Here is a 22373-nt window from a genome sequence, read left to right on the forward strand (position 1 = left end):
TTAATTCCGGCACGAATTATTTGCTCTTCCTAAACGTCCGTATAGCGCCATTTCATGCGGCGGCAAAACGCTCAAACTGTAACTCTCGTATGGGGCTAGCGGCACGAATTATTTACTGTTGTAATGAATATCCAATATTTTTCATTTTGCATGAATAAATTATCTTTATTTTATAATACAGACAAAAAGGATTCTCCTGTATACACCCACCAATCTTTTTAGCACTTGAATAACAATTTCATTGAATATTTAACCATCCACGGTCACTGGTCAATAACGCGTCATGCAGTGCAGTGCATACAAAATACAAGTGCACAGATCTCACGTATCGCGCATCGCGACGGAGACGAAGGTGCGTCAAGCATGAAAGGGAGGTGGGGGAATCAGGAATTTGAGGGGCCCCAACCCCAAACGTTCCCACCCTTGCCCCAGATTATACTTTGGAACGCAAAGTTCGTAGTGTTTTTAAATTAAAACTCATGTATCATAAAGGAGATATTTAGGTGGACCATCCTGTATAAAATCCTAAAACATATTCTAAAAAGTGGTACCAGTTTACGACGTGAGTCATGGATTACAGAATAACACACTTTATTCTCAAATTATAATGATTACATATGTACGATCTGTTCGTTTAGTCGTAATTCATAGAAAATATACTCGTCAGGTCGCTGACTAAATCATAGCTTCGTAAGATTAGCATTTCTAATATATACACGTTACTTGAAAAAGACCGATCATACATCAAATGTTTCTTTTCTTTTTTTTTTTAATAGAGTAGGAATGCCTTGTTATGTTTTAAGTACAAGGATTACGTTTATATTTGTGCGATATTGGAAAATATGCACTTCCCTTAGGGACACTCGATAGACAAACTTCGAGTGTCCCGATAAACAACATAATCTTACACGATCATCTCTAAAACTGCATCAATTTCACAAAATCTCTCAATTCTTTAATCAACACAGCAATTGGAAATCTACAAAAAATCAATTTTTTCAAATTTTTTATACAATTTTCCTGCCAATTATATTACTTGTGTGATCTACATTCTTAGTTTCCCTTAGTGTATGCAATAGTAATCTTTATTTCTGTTACTTCTAATCTTACTTATAAGTGTTACTTCTAAATCTAATAATTGGACTGCGGATCTTCATGCCAAAGAACGTTTTCAGCATCGATTTGCAAAGTTGTTTCTCTACTTAATAGTATTTATAAGTTGCTAATGAGGTCTTCTTGATCAATTTTATTGAAGAAAATTATTAAGCTTTTTTCTTATATATATGGCACAGTCATCAAAGAAACTATTAACCCCTTGCCCTACAATATCTAATAAATATGTATTCATTTCCTTTAACAACAACCGTACCGGGTACAAAATGTATCGAATATATATTTCGTTTCATAAAAATTACAAGACTGAGTTTATTTAGATGTATCACAATTTTTATAATAATACGCGGTCGAATAAAGAAATTTATTGATAATTTCTAATGGAAGCATCTTTATAATTTCAATAATTAAAAAGTAAACAATGTGTAAACAAAGTAGGAATAAAATTCTACTTTATAGATACATAAATAAATGTTCTCCTTTTTCAGGAAATTACGAACAACGAAAAAAGTTCTAATCACTGAAATCGTAAAACAAAAATTGTAGGGCAACGGGGTTAATGGGCAAAGCGTTGAATTCTCTCGATATTTGTTACAGTTTCACGGATGCAATAAAATCCGCAGTCTACTAATAACGCTATTTACAATGATCTCTTCAGGAACTGAAACGTACATCTCTCTCGGGGCACGTGGCTGCATATAGAAATTCTTAGCACGATTGTTGTAACTTGTCTTTTCTTTGACTTTATACAGTAAACAAAGGGAGTATAAACATTATGTACAGGATGATTGGTTTCACATAATCGAATGTTCGTTCCGCGGCGTGCAACTTCAACGTCACGAAAGTATTTTAAGGACGTTGATGGTTTCGGAGACGGAATGGTTTTGTTCTCTCGCGGGACAATTCGTTTCACTAATACTTTACAGAGAAACATACGTACATATTCTCGCGTGTATAAACTATGTCAGGCTTCTAACAATCGCTCTTATAAAGTATTTATGTAAATCGATAACGCCGAGCACTCTGATAAAATATAACTCCTCCGATGAGCAATCGAGAAATATAGAAAAGGAATTCGTATGAATGTTCTCGATCACGATTAATCTCAAAAGGAACGTGAAATGTTTTCGTTAGAACGTACAGAACGCGTAACCGCAAATACGTTATATATCGGAGTGCAATTGTAACGAACGTTCAACATGATCACAGAAAAAGACATATTGGATGACGTATAATCTCGATTAGAAGTATTTGCCAACTCATTCCAAGCGAATATCTGTACAACACCGTTACGCAATTTCGTTATAGATTTGATCAGTCATTGACCATCGTTCTTGATCTTTTCCGCTAGACTCATATCTGTCCCCCAGATTCATTCTCTATTGAGCAACAAGTATTACAAAAGAATAATGCTCTTCTCATATGGCAACTCGAATTACCGTTCCGACACGTACCGAGTATTAACATAAAAAAAAAAAACAAACTGCTTCCAGTACGCGCAAAACATGATAAAATAACGATATTTAACTTTCAATTACTCGCGTACAGTATTTACAATATTAAAACTTGAAATTTAGCGTTTCGAGCGCGAACAAAAGCGTCGACCGCGCTAGCAGATTGGTTTTCGTTGGTTTAAAAATTAGGTAGAAAGTAGAGTGCGAGTAATTGAAGGTTAAGATAAAAAGAAAGAAAAAAGATGAGACCATCCTAGTCGCAAAGAACCGTCAAGAATGCCATCACGGCGATGCCCAAGAGCAAGGAGAACAGTTGTTTCATTGATTCCTTGGGATTCGTCTCTTTAAGTAACTCGGGCAGGATGGTTACCAAGCCGATATGCAGAAAACCACCCGCCGTGAACGGCAATATCCAACTCGTCTTCGCTCCTGAAAAGAAAATTCATTACCATGAAAAATTTACCGAATTTGATGCATTTATAGCAAAAATGAGTAGGCGAAATACAAAATAGAAGAAACATGGAATGAGGTGAATATTATTGGTATATTATTTACAACCTATTCAAATCGATTTATACAGTGCGTATCAGAAGTTTAGACGCACTCTATTATTTTAACAAAAACGTACCTTCTGACGAATCTACGTTTGATCATTTTTTATCGTATGTTTATTGTATGGCACTGTATGGTATTGTATGAATAATTTCAAGCATAAAAAACATTAGACGAATTTAAAAATACCTTTACATCATTTTCAACCTAATGAACAGATTAAAAGAGAAAATAAATTTCTATGTTAGTCTGGAAGCCATGTAACTTTTGTTGGAAACATTTTTTCGTACAAATAACTTACGAATTATTTCATTGGTGTACACATGCGACAAAAGAAATCAATCGAAGATTCCTCAGAGGGTACGTTTTTGTTAAAACAATAGGGTGCGTCTAAACTTCTGATACTCGTGTTTTGATCAGCAGGGAACGTACCTACTTCACCGCCAGAAAACAGTACTGCAGACATAGCACCAAAAATGCCACCGGAAGCAGTGAGGAGCTGCGCCCGCGCAGCATCCCATCGGTTGAATCCGCTACGTAGCAAAATAGCGAAATCCCCGACCTCGTGGGGTATCTCGTGGATGAGTATAGCGAAGGTGGTGAGCAACCCCAAACGCAGGGACACGAGGAAAGAACCTCCAATCGCGAGGCCGTGGGTGAAATTGTCGATTATATTGGCCATCAAATTCAGATAGCCGGTTATGTGTTTCGATTTCTCCTTCTTGACAGTCTTTTTATTGCTGGAAGCATCGACGCCGACCAACTTCTTCTCGGAACAGCTCTTCGACAAACCGGAAGAGAAGCTATTGATCTTCGTCAGGTTCTGCAGACAATTTTTAGCCTCTTCTATCGAGAGTCCTCCCAGAGAATTGGAGAACTCGTTGCAGATTAGCACCGGCTTGATACCGTTGCTGACGAAACCGTTCTTCTTGTGGGAATTCTTGCACTCGTCGGCCAAGTGCGAGTAGACGTTCTTTTTCTCCAAAAATGGCTGTATCTGTAGAATCAATTCCACGAATTAGTTAAAATGATATGTTATGGTTGGCGCATATGAATCTATCCGACTTGTAACAGTAATATTAAACAAGCATTACTTTTTTATATAAAAGCTTTTAACCCGTTGCTCTACAATATCGAGTCAGACTCGCGATGAAGATTCTGAACAGAGCCTAATAAATATATGTATATTATTAATTTTCGTTGTAATCCATACACAGTCCACATACTTTATTTGCGATGCCTAGACTGCGGACCTTTATGCGTTTATACATAGAAAAATTGAGAACATGAAAAATTGAGTACACTATTATAACATTCAATGCAGTTTCTATTTCTTGCAATCGATGCAGGCAATTTTATTTTGCATAATGATTCGCAGTCTAGTGATGACATAACAAATGTGTTAATGCAATGTAAATGGTGTCAGAAGGTGAATGCTTCGCAAATGTTATTTCTTTCTCAAGTTCATTTTTTCCAGAGTTTCAAGGTCATCGATATTGTTTCTTGTGTAACTGTAAATTTCTTTTCCTTGCATATTCTAGTTGACATCCAAACACATTCAGAGATATTAATAACATGATTGGAGTGAACTCTCGGTTGCATAACAAATAAAGGAGATATTTATGTGGCTACACAATAAATATAAATTTTCTTTTTCTCTGTGAAATTCTGAACGACGAAGAATTTCCAATCGCTACAACCACAAACTAAATAGTAGTGCAAGGGATGAAATAATATCAGCTTTGTGCCTTGAAATGATAAATTAATGAATCTGCAGGCTGTAATAGTATTTCTTGAGACAATGCTTCATAAAAATTGCATTTCAAAATCGGACAATTTCATGTGCAACAGAAATTACTACATATTTAATTACATCGTTGATTTTGGTGTATCCCTTCGAAATCCCATTCTTCGGGATGCCGTTCACCAGCATGATGCAGTTATTGTTCTCCATCTCTTTCTCTGGCTCGACGCTCATCTCGCCGCTCGGTTCTTCGTCGTTCGTCGCTTCCTCTTCATCTTCGGAGTCCTGTTCGAAGCAGAACAGCTTCTCCACTATGACGAACACCAGAAAACCGCTGAGGACCCATAATCCGGAAACCATCGACGGATGACCAGCATTTGACGCTGAAACACAAACGATTTTCCGTTGAGTCCCAATAAAAAAGAAAGAGAAACAGCGATCGCGACGGTTGTCAAAAATTCGAAACTTATTGTATTGTTTAAAATACCAATGCGATGTTAACTTTTTTATTTTCAACTTTTTTCTTATGCAATCTTTTTCAATATATTTGTCACATTTTCTGATTAAAATGAGTCGTTCAAAAACATATTTCTGAGATGTTAAGTTGTTCTACATATAGTATATGTATATTAAATATACGATAAATTATAAATTATGCTTCACATGCACAATAAATATGGGTCAAAGTGTATCTTGTTAGGTGTCATTGGAGTCAGAAAAATGTCACAAGTTTATCGGTAAAAAATTTCATGAAGAATAAGTAAAAAATAAACAAGTTTCAGTATTGCACTAGTATTGTCTTACCGACACGCTATTTTTTGTTGCGCCTTCGACCGCACGGTCCGTGTTTACAAGCCATAAAAAAATAGTGTCCTGTTCCGATCTTTGTCACAACACAGAACCAAGAATTGACTTAAAATGGGACATTACTGTACAATAGTTTTGGCCACAAAAACCGGGTTCCCAGCCCATAGTTCGCTGGCCACTGGTCTAGGACTGAGACGGTTTCATTCAGAAGAGGACAGCCGGCAATTGAAATTCCCAACTGACGCACAATGGAGGTTTTGTAACCGTTGCTTGAGCCGTTCACAAAGCACGAACGACTGGGCTTCTGCCGCGCGGTCCAAGACTTGTTTAACGCGGATCTAATACGATCAATTGCCGACTTGCTGGACAATTTAGACGAACGATCGAGGAGGAATCGCAGTGAATGTCCGGTTTCAATTCTTTTTCAAAAATGTTGCATTTGGAAGGGGTGATTATTATTTATACATTTATACATTATGGCAAAGGAACTTTCAAGTAACTTTTTCGTTTGCGATGATGTTCTCCGAGGCTTCGTTAAGGAGTTATCAACGAAAAAAGACGGGACCAATTGGAGCGTGGCTACAGCGGACCGCGTCTGGCTCGGCCAATGCCAACGCCTGGCTCATGCGCGAGTCGCTAATAGTCGCGCTCTGATTGGCCCGTCTTTTTCGCTGATAACTCCTTAACAAAGCCACGGAGGACATTTTTCTAAAGGAAGAAGTTACTTCAAATTACCTTTGCGATCATCCCCTTTCAAGGAAATACAACATTTCTGGGACACCTTGTGTAAGTGAGAATTATATTAAAAATCATCAAAGATCGTCGTAGAATTTTTTGCCTAGCCATCGAGGATATGTTGAAGAAATAATTGACGATCGTTCGAAGAAGATCTTCCAAGAAGGAAAGGTTAAAGGTCGATGGACCACGAATCTGTTAGAATGGAGGCAAGACGACCTCGTCTCAGAATGCGAATTACAGGCGCAGCGTATGAAACGTGCATATACGATTAACCGCGATCCAGAGAACTCGAGTTCTATACTGAGAGCGGCGTCGATTGATAGATGCAATACCGCGAAGCGTCTGGAACCTTTGAACCGGAACTGTTTCTTGTTGCAACCCTAAGTTTTCCCGAGCAAACGATTAGAAATCGCGCGAGATTGTCCTGACCCTGTGACGTTGTTGTCACCACTGCGTGTCGGCATTTGTAAACAAATAAATGGAGCGGATTCTCATTCGTATACTCTTTGGTCTTGAAAAGTCTAAGAGGATATCTAATTGGAAACTCGAACATCTATTCGGATCGTAAAGAAAAACAAATGTATTTATAATTGTACCCTTTGTACTCGGAGCTATTTTAACTCGAAAATGAAACATTTCTTGCGACCTAGAATAATTCCATTCTATATTAATTTTTTCCTTTGTGCGAATATGAAATTGATATAACACACTTCGTGCAACATATTTAACACTAAACCAATCATCACCGGTTCCAGATTTGTTATTTTACGATTATTGATATAATAAAAATAATTTCATAAGATATGATTGTATAGAGATCTTTAGTGGAGCACATATTACAATAGGAGCTGCACGAAGTCTAAATAAAATCAATCTTCTCGCGCGATGGTTGTTTCCCTCGTTATCATCTTTGAGTCATATTAACGCCTTTGTTGCCACATATGCTGTCACACCGCATCGTTGCCAATAATTTATTAGGAACGTTTCCATTTGCTAGGATCGAAGTCGTACCCGAGGTAAACCGTTCGATTCCGACCTGGACAACCTTCTCACCTGTTTTGAACGAACTGTTCGCCCATGCTTCCGGCAGCAGATGCAGGAAAACGTCACCCAGAAGGCCGCCGACTGCGAAGCTCAACAGTATTTTCAGCGTACCAGCGCTGTCTGCAACAGAAATATACGCGAACATGTTAGTACACGCCGGTGGAACTTACATAATATAACGGAGGATATTGGGTAACCACGATTCGCGTTACTGGTCAAATAGATTAACAAGTTAGTCGTTCGCTACATAAACCTTCAACCCGAAAAGATCGTATGATAGGGTACATGTACCCATTACTGCGGGAGGTACGTTTTACTGCGGTATCTTTTTCCAATCAGATGGCACTAAATTTACCGCACTATTTAATTTCAATTTCTTACCAAACTTTCATTCATTTATAAAATTAATTTTAAAAATTTATACGATTTTAGTAAATTTTATTTGCAAACAAATTCTAATAAATTTATAAGCTATAATTAAATTTTCGAAGACTAGGGTAAATGTACCTAGTGTAAAGTGCCCAAATATGGTATAGTCGCCTATTATGGCACTACCTTATATCTTATAAAGAAGAAGTCACACTCTAGTGAGAAAATCCTCGAACAATAGTTTACCATGTTTACTCAACAGTGTGCAGTGCAGTCGCACCGTTCTATAGAATTTAGTATCGATCCTCCGCCAGTTGTGTCTCCACGTGTTGAATATTTTTGTGGTTAGATTTCCGTTTGTATCTTTTTCGAGTAAGGTAAGTGATTTTGAATTGTTTGAACATATCTGTAGTTTCAGTTTATTTATATTAATGTTTGCCAACTGTTGGTTTGGCCTGAAATTCATTTTCTATTATCAGTCCACGTGGAGTTCCCAATATGGCACTACCAAGGGTTCCCTAATATGGGTATAGCTATATTGACATTCTTGGTGTGGGTGCCGAATATGGCACTAGGTGTCATATTAGAGACTCAAGGTGTACCATATTAAAAACCCCTTTCGCTGGAACCTGCATATGACACACCACAAAAGAAAATATTTTTCCCGAGCTGTATTAATTTTTGAACAAACTTGACCCCAGAATCTTATACGGAGGAAATGCATCTAGAACTGGTAATTTTTTGGACGAAAGAGAGCATTCTAAAATAATCAAAAAATGACATTAACAAAAAGTGGTTCATATTTGGACACTTTACCCTATTACTGCGGGTGTACGTTTTACTATGGCATTTTTTCCCAATCAGATTCAAATACGTGAAAATAAATATTTTGTACAATTCAATGAGAATGTATTCTAGTTGGCGAGGCAAATGAAATTGTCAATCATACTCATATTTTAAAAAGCATCTTCATAAAAGATCGAGATATGATCATGTCTCTTCCATCTCGATCCCCAAAGGACTAATAAAGATTTTTCCGAGTCTCCGCTTCGTTAGAAGAGCAAACCCGTAGGTGGTTGATCGATGGAACACTAATGTGTTAGCAGAGAAAAAGTTTCGTCTTTGACACTGTTAATAATCTTCTTCCCACGCAAATGTGTCGAGGTAATAAATTTCTCTCGCATGTCGCCCGGCGATAAATTCCCGCAACGGCAACAATTTCACTCTCGGTTGACTTCTTTGCGCTCAGGGATCATTGACCATGTTAAAATACGATCGAGTCGGTCCGATATCTTCGACTTGCAACCCCAGTCGTATTTCAACCGAGCAACGCGTACGCTCCGAAAAACATTTCATGTCTTCACGAATGCCTCCAGAACTAGAATTTACATCGTTCGACGTCTAAAAGCTGCGTTTTGAAGAATCAGTGCGTTGATTGCGCTGTGAACAACTGGAGCATCAGATCGATGATCGATTTTGTTCCCAGTTACGATTTTAATTAGTTAATTTTAGAACCACAAATTCAGACGCACGAGAATGATCCAGAACCAATCGAGACATACGAAAATTAATCAGTACCTTTGGTTATCGCTAAAGATCGGATCTAATCTGGTGGCGTCAACGGCATAACAATTACGTATCGATATGTGTAACAATCAAAGCGGTGATTGTGCACGTTTTGTCTTTGGTCGTGTGATTTAACGATTAATCCACTGTGCTTACCAAGTTGCGTAAACCTCGGTTATCATTTGAAACGAGTATAGAATAATTATTCTTAGTCTCGCGAGATTATGTATCGATCTGATCGACACACATCTCGTTGCAACTATAATTAAGCAAAATCATCTACTTTTCTCGCTATTTCTTCCCGCATGTGCATGCAATAGGTCGTCTCATGTTTGTTACAATGTTTTTAATTTCATCCTCGTTCATTTCACACGCTGAATAATTATACAGCGGATCTTTATGCAGAATAAAGATGTTCTACCTGAATTGCATCAAACTGGTGGATAGGTTGGAAATGATATAACAGTGTCTTCAAATTATAATAAGGATTTAGTTCTTCGATCTAATATATATTTAATAAAGAAACAAATTTTAGCTAGTGAAATATTTAGTGAAATATAAAACAGTGAGATGATGTTCTCAATGTAAACAATCTATTAAGGGATGAACTGAATTTTTATTTAACTCCTGCTGCCCACGATCGTTGCAAAATAGTTTAATTTTAATTTTCCATTCAAATATCATCGTATAATAGCTACATATATTTAATCAAAACAAAACAATAAGATCAAGCTGGAAGCTTGTATTCTTTAATTACCATTTTGTTGAATAATCATCCCACAATTTCTAAATTTCTTTTTTATTTAGTTTTCTAATCTAATCAAAATGAAACAATCAAATCAAACTGGGAGCTTGTATTCAAATTTAATTACCATTTTGTGGAATAATGATCTCACAATTTCTTTTTTATTTAATTTGCTAATCTAATCAAAATAAAACAATCAAATCAAGCTGGGAGCTTATATTCTTTAATTACCATCTTGATGAAGATAAGTTTGTGGCCGGTGATTTACGGACGACGGCAGTGTAAATGAATAAAATCTGCTGTCTATTAATTATAATCGTTTCTATCGGTTTACTTTCGACTTATTCGATCACGCCGAAATCGGTAGCAACAAATTCGAAATTTGAACGCGGACAACGACGTTGCTGCTGCTGCGACAAGATGATGCCGTGACGGACCTTGATCCACATTTACGGAACGTATGATAAAGTGGATACTAAATAGTAACGAGCTCATAGAACGTGACGTTTGTAGTTCTTTGCGTACGATCAATCCAAGGAACGATCCTACAAATGTGGATCGTCGTGTTCCTCGACTATGCAGTTGTTCTCGCAAGTCTGATCGAGTCTCCTCGAGAAAACTGAGCAAAGTCTCGAAACAGATCCGTTTCTAGATACAAATTTAGTTCACTCGGGATGAGCATGTCCAGCGACGCGTAACCAGCGATAAATCCGTGTTATCCGTCGCGGACAAGCTCTCCGGAGCTGGTGCACGCGATGATAAATCAGCGAATCGCGAAAAACAACGGTTCCGCGGCGAACTTTTCGTTTCTGTGTCGCGCACGCCGCCCTGTTTCCTCCAGGAATCAGCGCGTGCCGTACACCTCTATAATCGACATTGCAATTCCTTCAACTATTACATTATTCTTTGTTTCTTTACATTTTTTCCTCCTCATTCCTCATTCATGATGCAACATCTTATTTGTGTTGCAGCGAACGGTAATCTTCGAGTCGAGTCTCCGATTAAATATCATTATTGCATCGGTCAGGAAAAACCACTTTGAATTGCTGATGCTCCGAGTATCCTGAGAGTCGATAATTGAGAACATTTGTAGCAAAATTGAGATGATGAAATTCGAATTAAAGTTTCAAAATTGAAGATGTCGATACAGTCAAACCTCGATAGCTCGAAAGCCTCTATAAGACGAGAATTTTGTTCACTCCCTGCCGCTGCACTTTAATAAAACTTCCTTTAACTAGATCTATTTTCCATAAGTGTGGAGCTAAACAAGCCAAAACAGCAACTTAATGTTGTTAATTGATCAACAATCTGTTAATTCATTAACGCAGAGTAGAAAATCACAGATTTCTTTAATATGCAATAGTGTTAGGTTGTAAAGAAAGAAATGCAGGATTTTTGTTCCTTTGTTCAATTTTAAATTGCAATTTTATACCAATAAATATTTACCTTAATTTAATGAGTTATACATATGTCATTTTAAAGCTTGTTTTGCGCTCTATTTAATTATGCTTTTGATATTTAATTTTATTCAAATTTTTGTTAAATTATTTGTCTTTTATTTCAGGATGTCAAAACGCGATTTTCGAATTATTTCTTTCTACGAGTTCAAACTAGGCCGAAGTGCCGCTCAAGCGGCTCGGAATATCAACGAAGTATGGGGCGAAGGAAGTGCCAACGAATGCACAAACTGGCTCGGAGTGCAAAGGGTGAAAGTCCAAAGCGATCCATGCAAAAAGGGCGTTGGTGACGCATTTTTACGATTTCTTGACAATAACCAGCTGCGGCCTTCTGCATAGCAAAGGACTGACTAATGTCATGCGTTCACGTTTCATTGTGCGCGAGGCGTCGCGTCGATTCCGTTAAACTAGCGGCGCCGAAAATATTTGACGTCTGAAAAGCGTTTTGCAGAGTAAACAAGTTGTCGGAGCAATGTTATCAACAACATCGGCGCCTTATCGACGCTGTCCATCTTATTTTTAAGACGTTCCGCGTTGCGGCTGTCGTATCTAACAATTGCGGAAGATGGTGGCGTGATAGTCACGTTATCTTCCATTTCTTTTCTTTTTTTAATAAAAGAATATCCTCGATTCCCGTGATAAAGAAGAATTTGCGCGTGATATAGCCGCGATGGAAAAATCGTCGGAGAAATTACAGCAAACAGGACCTGAGCGTTTTAATTACCTGTTTGCCGACAGATAACGAATGCATTGTTCTGTTCGGCACGTGTTAAATTTCCGGCAAACCGGCTGATATGAATTCGACGGAAAGCAACTAGAACCCGCGATAGAATCACATCGAACTGTTGACTATCTGTTACCGTCTGAACTTTCTACCGGTAATCTACAAGTGGCGCGTTCGAGCGTCCTTTGGTCGGATCAATTGTATAGCGTGCTGATATAATCACTTTTTCACAGTGGTTGGCTTTTTATAGATTTTAAGTAACTCTCGAGACGCTATTTGAAAACAGCGGAAGCTTTACGACATCGCGATTTGTCTTTTAAATCGTTGGAATTGTGCGGTTTTTCTACTCGCGACCAAAGCTCAATATTATACAAGAGGTTGGAAAATGACTTTTAACGCAGTACACCATTTTGTGACGGAAAAAAAGTTTGCAGTCGAAGCTATTTTAACTGGAACGTTAAACATTTCTTCCTTTTTTCATTTTATGGATATGAAATCGATTTAACACCTCCTCCTTAATACTTAAATGTTGATTGATTAGAGATACCAAAATATTTAATAATCTGAACAATATTTTAGCCACCCGAGTGCTAAGGGTTAAAGTCAATAGTTTTTACATGTTACCACTGGATAACTAACAAGGGAAGGACCCCCAAGTGTCAGATTTCGAGTTTGATAATTTTTTGTGTGATGATGGTATATGGATCCCTAATGATGTCTGCAAAATATTAGGTGTAGTTACTCTTACTCAGTAGTTTTAAAGATATAAACAATTAAACTTTCATACCTTGATATACCATGATTTGCAGCTAAAGTCTTCGAAGTTCGATTGTTTATATCTCTAAAACTATTGAGTAACTACACCTAATATTTTGCAGACATCATTAGGGATCCCAATAAATCATTGGATATATACCCAAAGAAATAAATTTGGTAAATAATTCCTCATGGAAGAATCTTTACAATCTTAATAATCTGAAATTAACACTAAACCTACCACCACCGGTCAAAACACCGGTTCCAGATTTTTTATTTTATAATTATTGAAACGATTGTATAGATATTTTTAGTGGAGCGCGTACTACAATAGGAGCCGCACAAAGTCTAAATTATTATAGTATATTTTTTTATTATACTATAAATTCTTAAGAGAACATGGATACCAGTTACTTTTAAGCCTCGGTAGGTTTAGTGTTAAGAATATTAGAACCCGTCATTTTTTCACGGTCCCGTGAACCTAGTGTTAAAATCATTAACCTTTGACTACCCGCGCTGGTGTAAAAAGCACACCAATATTATTAAATAATTACGTGAAAATTCAGGGCGCGGGTAGTTAAAGGTTAAGGGAAGAAATAACATCCAATTTGGTTCGCGAAATGAGGTACGGATGAGGGTTAAACGGGACAGAAACGAAGCGAACGAGCAATAAGATATTCGCGGGGGTAGCTCGTGCCACACGAAAATCAGTTACAAAGGGCACCGTTGTTTCAGGTTTAAAATAGAAAAATCGATCCCGTCGGAATGCACACGATGAAACCGTTCAGACGTAGATTACAGGGTGTATACAATTGGCGATTAAAGGACGCGTCCGATGACGGGTTCAGATTGAATCGGATCCGGTTGCAATAGGATCGGATCGAAAAAGAAACGAACGCGGCATCTCCGCGCGATGATGTTCGTGGGCGGAACTGGCTTGATAATGGATTCATTCGAGAACAGTCGTTGGCGTGATAGGCAGGCAGAATTGTAATTTAACGCGTCGCTAGCTTCCAGAATTTCTGCGGACAAATCGTTGATCGAGACGCGTAGAAGAATCGTTCATCCCTGCAGAGAATCGATGCTCATCCAAAAATTAATAAACAGATGCAATTTTGCAAGTAACAAATTCTGCTAGCCATGTGCTTATGCCAGGATTTATCACGATAGTGCTTCGAACATTGTGAATTTGATGAACAGTTACTTGACTGTAGCTATAGTAACGGAACTCTGACATGATCTTCCAAAAAGAAATCCAGCGAGTCGAAGACGCCTTCTGGACCGTGAAAGAGGGTTGGCAGACAGGGCCGTGCTGTGCTATGATACAGAGAGGCGGCCGCATCAGGCGGCATAAGCAGCAAATTCGAAATATGTACAGTTTGAATCGTTCAATAATTAAAAATCTTTACGCAAGAGGAGAGTTAATTAATTCTTTGAATGAACGATCCACGTTTCTGGAAACCCATAGCAAAGAAAAGGAGGTGTATGACAAAACGCTAGAAAATTATTGCACCGGTCAATACTTCCGGTCGAAAATGAATCGGATATAAATGCAAATGATCTTCGAGAAGAATTACGCCATGCATCCTGAATGCTATCATATTCTATAAAACACTATCAGTGGTACATGCGGTCTGAGTGGATACTTTAACGTGTACCATCGGTGGTGTTAAAGAGAAAACATGAAGAGGAAGCATTTCGAAGACTCGCATCATACTGTGAAAATCTACCACACGGCCCTGTCGACAGATTCCTAGACAGTTCCCATCGTGTTACCCCAACGGACGAGGGTTCCCCATGGCGTCCCAAGATTCCCCTCGCCGTGTAACATTTGAAAAGGTATGGTTCGCTCGGTTGCACCTGGAGAAGAGCCGAGGAAGCTCGAAAGTCGCAGCTATCGCGGTGCTTTATGCTCAGAAATTGTCGCTTCGATGGAATCCGGCGCGGCGATCCGCATGGGTCCTGCGTTTCAGGATGTATTATTTCGAGCGCGATCGATACCGTCGCCGGCCGGGCCGTTTCAATGGTTGATTACATCGGAGACCCCGGCCGCTGGATCCGATTAAATCCAGCACCCAATTCTCCAAATACCGATCTGCTTTCCCTGTTCGCGCCATTTTCCGTTTGTCTTGGCGCGCGTTCCAACATCATCCCTCGAAGAAGTAGTCGACCTTCTTTGAGAACAGGTTTCTCCCGGTCCTCCTCTTCTTCTTCCCTGCGTTTCGCTCGCGCACGAACTACAGGGGACCAGAGATGTCCCGCTTCTCGTTATGAAACTCCGGGTATCGGTGACGTAAACTTGCACCATCCGTTTTTCAGCGATCGTTTGCATACGGGCGCCAGCCTCTCTTCGATCTACCGATCGATATGTTTGCCCTTTCATCTGACAGATCGGCGATCTCGGGTTTCTGTGTAGCGACCGATATTTCAGTTTTTATGTACATCTTCGTGAGGAAGATAGCAGATCTGTTTTATTCCGGGCACGTATTTATTCCGTTCCTCTTTTCCGACCAGATCCTGTTTCTTCGGAAACGCTGCTTCATCGTCATCGACATGTTTCGACTATTATTAGGCCTTTCACGAACACTTCGAACCCGCGCATCTTCCTATCTATGAAATTCTATTAGGTCGTTCGGAAAGTAATTTCGTTTCTCGATCCTGTTAACATTTTCGTTTTTATTTAGAGACAAATGACTGTGGTTGCTATTCGAAATATTTATGGACCTGAATTATCTTGATACATCCTGGGTTACACAAGTATGTAGCAACAATTCGGGGAATTATTAGTTCCAAAACGACTCTTTGCACTCCGAATTATTTTTCAATTTTGTTGCCAACAACTCCATACTATTTTAAGTGTTTCATTTGAAATTTACTTCAAAGCACAGATTCTTGACTCCTACTTATTCTAAACAATTTTATTTACTAATTATATTAAATATAACACACTCTCTCAAACTTTCTTGTAATTTATATTTGTGGAACTTACATTTGTTCTTAACTAAAAAATACGACTTAAATGAATGAAGGAAGAACCAAATACATATAAAAACACGTTTCAGTTACATTTTCAAAGTGAAAATGGTTAATCCTTGTGTGCAAAACATATCTATATATACAGGGTGTTTTCTACTTTCCCGGCAAGATTGTAGGAGCATGATCTACAAGTGAAAATACGAGAAAAATGTTATATGAAGTTTATGTATAAACGCTTTATTACAATATTATAGGCAAATATTGAATGCAGCCTGAATAGGTGCGGAACAGCAGATTTAAAGTTGAATCATACGGAAGGTCGAGTATGTTTGCTTTGCCTGTACTTACGAGATATTTCGTAACGTACGAGGATCGTTAAAAATTTTTAAATCATCATTTCAAAATGACCACCTTCTGCATTGATACAAACTTGACATCGTTTATAAACAAACTTCATATAACATTCTTTTCGTATTTTCACCAGTAAATCATGCTCCTACAATCTTGCGGGAAAAGTGGGAAACACCCTGTATATATAAAATAGAAAAGTATGTGTGTGTGTGTATGTATGATCCCAGTGATCTGATTCGGTGGGTCTGTCGCATGTGTTGTGCATCTGTCGGAGCGCGGGGGTTGTAAATAATCGGCCGGTTCGGAGCTGATCGTGTGCGTTTTTCGTCTGCTATAACAATCTTTTCAGGTATACCGGCAGTGGTCGGACGCAACCCGCCCGGAGGGCGTGCCGTAGACACGCCGCGAACAGTTATAGTATATCCCACGAGAGAGTAACCCACGGAAAGACCGGTTTTCGTTCATCTTTGCGCATCTTCGCCCTAATTGGTTCAAGAAAGTGGGGAGTGGGTAGTGGAGTGAGAGATCCCAGGCCCGCTGCGCCCCCACCATCTTCTAAGCTGCGCGAAACGGGGTTACTCTCTCGTGGGATATACTTTAGTTTTAAATATATATCAAATCATCTTCCCGTCCCTCCCTAACGTCACCGACCACCATCTTGTTAAAGAATCGTCCAGTTCCCCTATCGCGCGCCTGTAAACAGGAAAATCTCGCTTTCCAGCGTGTACAGTGCACGCATCGTATTAATGAGGTTTAGTTGAACAAATATTTGCAATGCCTGTCAGTTATGTAATGGTTAACAGCACCGTGGACGATAATAATTATCGAGCCTCCGCAAACAGGAAGCCGTCGCCGATTAAAGAGTCAACGAGTTCGATGGATGCGCGGACAGTTGGGTAAAACTTTTCGCATGCAGCTGTCCTCTTGTGCAATTTGCTTCCGCTGAATAATACAAAATCGTCGTCAGAATGTGTAAACCTCGTAAATGACGCCCTTGAATTTGCAGGCGTCGTTCGAAACTATGCTCATGTGTGTGTGTTCAATGTAGGATGCAATTGGAAATTTTATTTTCACTCCGGATTGTGACCAGAAAGTTTCACGACCTTCGGGCAAAATATCGATGCGAGGCAACTCAATATTGCCGGTTACGCAGTTTCTTAGTTTTCGAGCAACTGTTCGGTTGCAAAACGAACTCCAGGAAAACTGAATAAAAAATAACGTCGCGAAGTCTTGTAAACATAGGCCAGCGGTAGTTAAAGGCTTCGTCATGAAATACTGTTCAGGAATGCTAAGACGTTTGAAGAAAATTATTCTGGAGTGTCTAAACATTAATGAGAGTCTCTGGATTTTCGACATCAACCGCATTGTCTGGTTGCACAAAAAGAAAAACTACAGAATTAGCGCTCCAAATTCACCCTTTCGCAAATGAAGTATTTTGTAAATCGAATACTTATTTCAAAGTAATTACCAATTCGTTGACTTTGCAATATATGAAAGATATGTATATTCATTGTAGTTGATTAATAAATTTTAAGAATGTAAGTACATATAATACATATTTATCGAGGCGTATCGAGTCTTATGTTTACCCTTATGCTCACGTGGGTCTAACATATACAGGGTGAGTCACCAAACGTTACCACCTCAAATATCTTTGTTGTTTCTAAAGATACGTAAAATATGGTAAGGACAAAGTTGAATGGTACAATGGGGCTGACACGATGCAAAAAAAAATTTTGTTTTTATGTCATTTTTTCAGAGATATGAAGGTGACCTTCATTTTTTTAAATGGAATGAGGTATTTTTTAATACATCAATCGATGCAGCTGGACATTCGTTATAATAAAGTACTAACCTATGTATGTCGAAAAGTTATTAGTTCAGGAGATATTTCAATTTAAATAACTCTAAAATACCATTACTGTCGTACTACGACGTCAGTGTTTACTTACTTATGTAACGTCTTATCACGACAGTAATGGTGTTTTAGAGTTATTTAAATTGAAATATCTCCTGAACTAATAACTTTTCGACATACATAGGTTAGTACTTTATTATAACGAATGTCCAGCTGCATCGATTGATGTATTAAAAAATACCTCATTCCATTTAAAAAAATGAAGGTCACCTTCATATCTCTAGAAAAAATTACATAAAAACAAAATTTTTTTTTTGCATCGTGTCAGCACCATTGTACCATTCAACTTTGTCCTTACCATATTTTACGTATCTTTAGAAACAACAAAGATATTTGAGGTGGTAACGTTTGGTGACTCACCCTGTATAATTGAATCTAAATAAATAAATAGTTAGTTTTAAATATTCTTAATGGGTGAAATTGATTTGCACAAGGGTGAAGCTGATTTGCATAAAGTTGAATTAGACTTGTGAAAGGGTGAATTCGGAGTGAAGAACCTATACGAGCGTTTCGCAAAAAACGATCTAAGACTTTCTTTATCCTCATTGTCAAATATAAAGATCGATTGGAGTTATTTCTTTCTAAGAGATAAGAATATGCTTACGGAGAACGGTTTGGCAACGGTATTCGACGCTGAGAACAATGTGCGCAGCAGAGTGACTCCACGTGGCTGAATGCGTTTCTCTTAAGCATTCGAGAATTCTATCTGACGTAATAACAACACATCATTATTTTTATCCCGACATGATTCCGGACACTGCGTTGCTATCACAATGCAGCGACCTAAGCCCGTGAATCGTCGAAACCAGAGAAAAGAAAGGTGGGAGAGAGAGAGAAAAGAGAGACCAAAGTGTACACAGTTCGGTTAAAAATGCACGGTCCGAAAAAAAATGTGTCGCAAACACACTGTCAATAATAGTTGAAGAGGAAAGTTGCACACCAGTGTCGCAACAATTCGACAGCTTTTTTCTGAGAAAAGAGACCGACACGATCCGTTCAGAGATTTCTAGTGAAATCGTGGCCCACAATTGTATCCCATTGCGCAAGGCTTCAACTATAGCGCTCTAATCGAGCATCGACACGGTCCTTGACTCGGAACGTCATTGTAAATACCGCGAAGCTTTGTCGCGATAAATATCTGTCTCATCAACGATGCAAAAGCCGTTTAACGATACGGAACGTTCGCTACAAAAAAATATCACTGTGTAAAAATTCATTTTCTCGTCTACGCGCCTATCATATCATTTCCTATTTCGTCCGATTAGTTTTAATTGCAACAACGAATTCGTCACACGAGGAAAATGTATGCGTAATACAGTTGGGGTTGAGATCATAATTCCATTCAACGCGTTATCAGCAAGTCGGTTTTTCCCTGAGTAATCGAACTCCGGGCTCTAGAAACTAATCGTGTGTACAGATCGATCCGCTATTATCGAGCAGGCAGAATGGATGTGACAAAACAAAGCGAATGGTTCTTTAGCAAAAATTATTTCTCCGAGCATCGTTATTTAAAATAAAGTCTGTAGTTTCTTTTTGATGTAGTACGATCATTGAGGATTTTATTGATAGACTACATCGAGCAAAGCTTTAACACATTCTGAGGCAGGTGCCGGACGAATTTGCGGCACTTCGCGAAATTGGAGAATGTAGAACACATTTTATCCACTTATTTTAAGACAGAATACAAGTGAGGAATGTATACATTTATATACCCGCCATTCGGTGCGAATGTATTAATAAAACAACATTTTGTTTGTAATTCCACGTGTGCAAATGACGTTAACATTTGGGTCAGGGGTGGACACGATTCTATACCAACGCTAGACGTGAATATAAATATGCATGTACGGTTACAGTCAGCTTTCTCACGTTTGCGATTACCCAGCAATTGTAGTAAACGCCGTTTCTAAAGCACGTGTTAAGCAGAATTTTATGGGCTCATATTTATATCGGAATTCAAATGCAACGTTCAATCATTGTGTTTAAATCAAAATTCAAATTCAACTTTCGATCATTATATTTAAATCTAAATTGAGATTGACCTTTCAATCATTATACAGATGTGCCCATAATTATGAAAGTGATCCAAGCGAAAATTAAAGAAAAATGAGTATCAGTTATTGACACATCACCTTATTTCAAACTAGATTATAATTTTTACGATATTGTCGAAAATGAACGGTTAGATAATGCTCGTGATTTCAACATTACAATTCATGTAGTGTTAAAACGTGTACGAACACTTTGTACACCCATAGTCATTGCAGAAACAAAGATTCCGTCAATCTGAATAACGCAAGCTGACGAAGTGTTTGAGACGCAGACAGCACAGTTGTGATATAACATCTCTTCTGATTGGTACGTTCGTATTTACTAACTGCGAATAATTTCCCGCGTTTAAAAGATACACATAACATAACCTCCCATCGCAGCGATACCTACAGACTCCGTGGTAGTAGTAAACGTCATACGATTTCAAATCAAGCATGTACTCTCACGCTCCCAGTTGACAAACGTCAACAGAGACATGCCCAGTCATCGGTCATTGTATGTTATAAACAAATAAATTACCTCCAGTTTTCAGATCGGCACCTTCGTCGATGGGAATAACCAACAATGGGAAGATGCCAGTCAATCCAATCATAGTACTGCCTAGCAGGGAGAACACCCACGGGGTGTACTCGAAATATTCCACCGTGGACTCCCATGGTGTCCATAAATCCTCGGCGACGATTTCATACAGGAATCCGGTAGATTCCGTGCTCATGTTCGCTGCCATTATTTATTTCGACAAGTATTCCTGTTCTTCTTCGATGATTTCGATCGTGGCGATCAATAAAGTATTCTCAGTCTATTATCGTCTGTTTACGCAGAGATATAACCTCTCTTTCGTACAGCAACTCGGGGTTGTTCTATAGTCGATTAGGCGTTCACGGTTTTGAATAGCGCGCGCAAAATCGCCCGAAACGCAAAATGAGCGTCGCGTTATATCGCAGAGACCACAATTACCGTACGCCCGAGTATCTGCAACGATCACAGTGTATTCTCAGTCTATAATCGTCTGTTTACGCAGATATAACCTCTCTTTCGTACAGCAGATCAGGGTTGTTTTAGTCGGTTAGGCGTTCACGGCTTTGAATAGCGCGCGAAAAATCGTTCGAAACGCAAAATGAGCGTCGCGTGATATCGCCGAGACCACAACTACCGTACGCCCGACTAGCCTACACTGAGGACTGAGCACGGACGCTACGAATCAGGCGGTCGCCGCCTTTACTCTCGCCGATTTCGTCGATCAAATCAACCCCCTCGTTATTCCATAGTGCCGCAATGCGGGGACAATAGTACCGGAATCGGACCTATGACGATGATTAGGCGGGCAACGGCCGTCAAGACACGCGTTCCAATCAAGAGATGATCCTTTGCTGTCTACTACGGTCCCGCGCTTTCTTCCTCTTCTATAGCCTCTGCTTTTTCTCCAACCTCTTTGTTCCACTCTTTGTTACCTCGTTCGATTCACCTTCGACGCGACCCTGTCTCATATCATCGACGAATGCCGGCGCAAAGTCACTCAGAATTTTTCTCAGAGGTTTCTCTAACGTTCACCTCTTTGGCAGCTCGATTTAAACGACTGCGTGTTGTCGCAGGATCGATCGAACGTTTACAGGATGCACGGTCACGACTGGACACGAGATACAACGCACTTTCAAGCTCCCGCTACTCTCGCTTTTTAGGTTAGGTGCGACTGGAGTACGCCACCCCTTTCGCGTTCATAGAGGTTACACTGTTCGGTTTCGGTGATCGGGATCGCACCAGATCGCACTTGTTGTTGTTGTTTGTATCTTTGTTTTTATAGGTTCGAGAACGTGAAGTCACCTGCTCTGCATATCGACGCAACGGATAATGCGCGTTACGGCCAAAGTTGAGTCTTTTATAGAAACCGAGGCGCTGCTGCGCTAGCTCGGAGGGAACTTTGGTGGGGGAAGGTGCGACGGAGAGAGGAGATAGAAGCCAGAGTGGGGGAACACGACGAAGATAAACTTGGAGTACGTCGATATGTAC

At 39.1% G+C, this 22373-nt stretch overlaps 1 protein-coding gene across 1 annotated transcript; it reads right to left on the reverse strand.

Moving 5' to 3' along the window:
- Positions 1 to 574: 574 nt before the first annotated feature.
- On the reverse strand, positions 575 to 22227 carry Zip99c (Zinc transporter Zip99C). The gene is made up of 5 exons (XM_076423550.1): positions 20886 to 22227; positions 7462 to 7572; positions 4993 to 5246; positions 3552 to 4116; positions 575 to 2996 (listed from the first exon to the last, which is right to left on the reverse strand). Exons 1-5 carry the CDS (start codon positions 21091 to 21093, stop codon positions 2821 to 2823), a joined length of 1314 nt encoding a protein of 437 aa, XP_076279665.1. The 5' UTR covers positions 21094 to 22227; the 3' UTR covers positions 575 to 2820.
- Positions 22228 to 22373: the final 146 nt, after the last annotated feature.

The sequence above is a fragment of the Lasioglossum baleicum genome, chromosome 5 (assembly GCF_051020765.1).
Source record: "Lasioglossum baleicum chromosome 5, iyLasBale1, whole genome shotgun sequence".
Taxonomy (NCBI): domain Eukaryota; kingdom Metazoa; phylum Arthropoda; class Insecta; order Hymenoptera; family Halictidae; genus Lasioglossum; species Lasioglossum baleicum.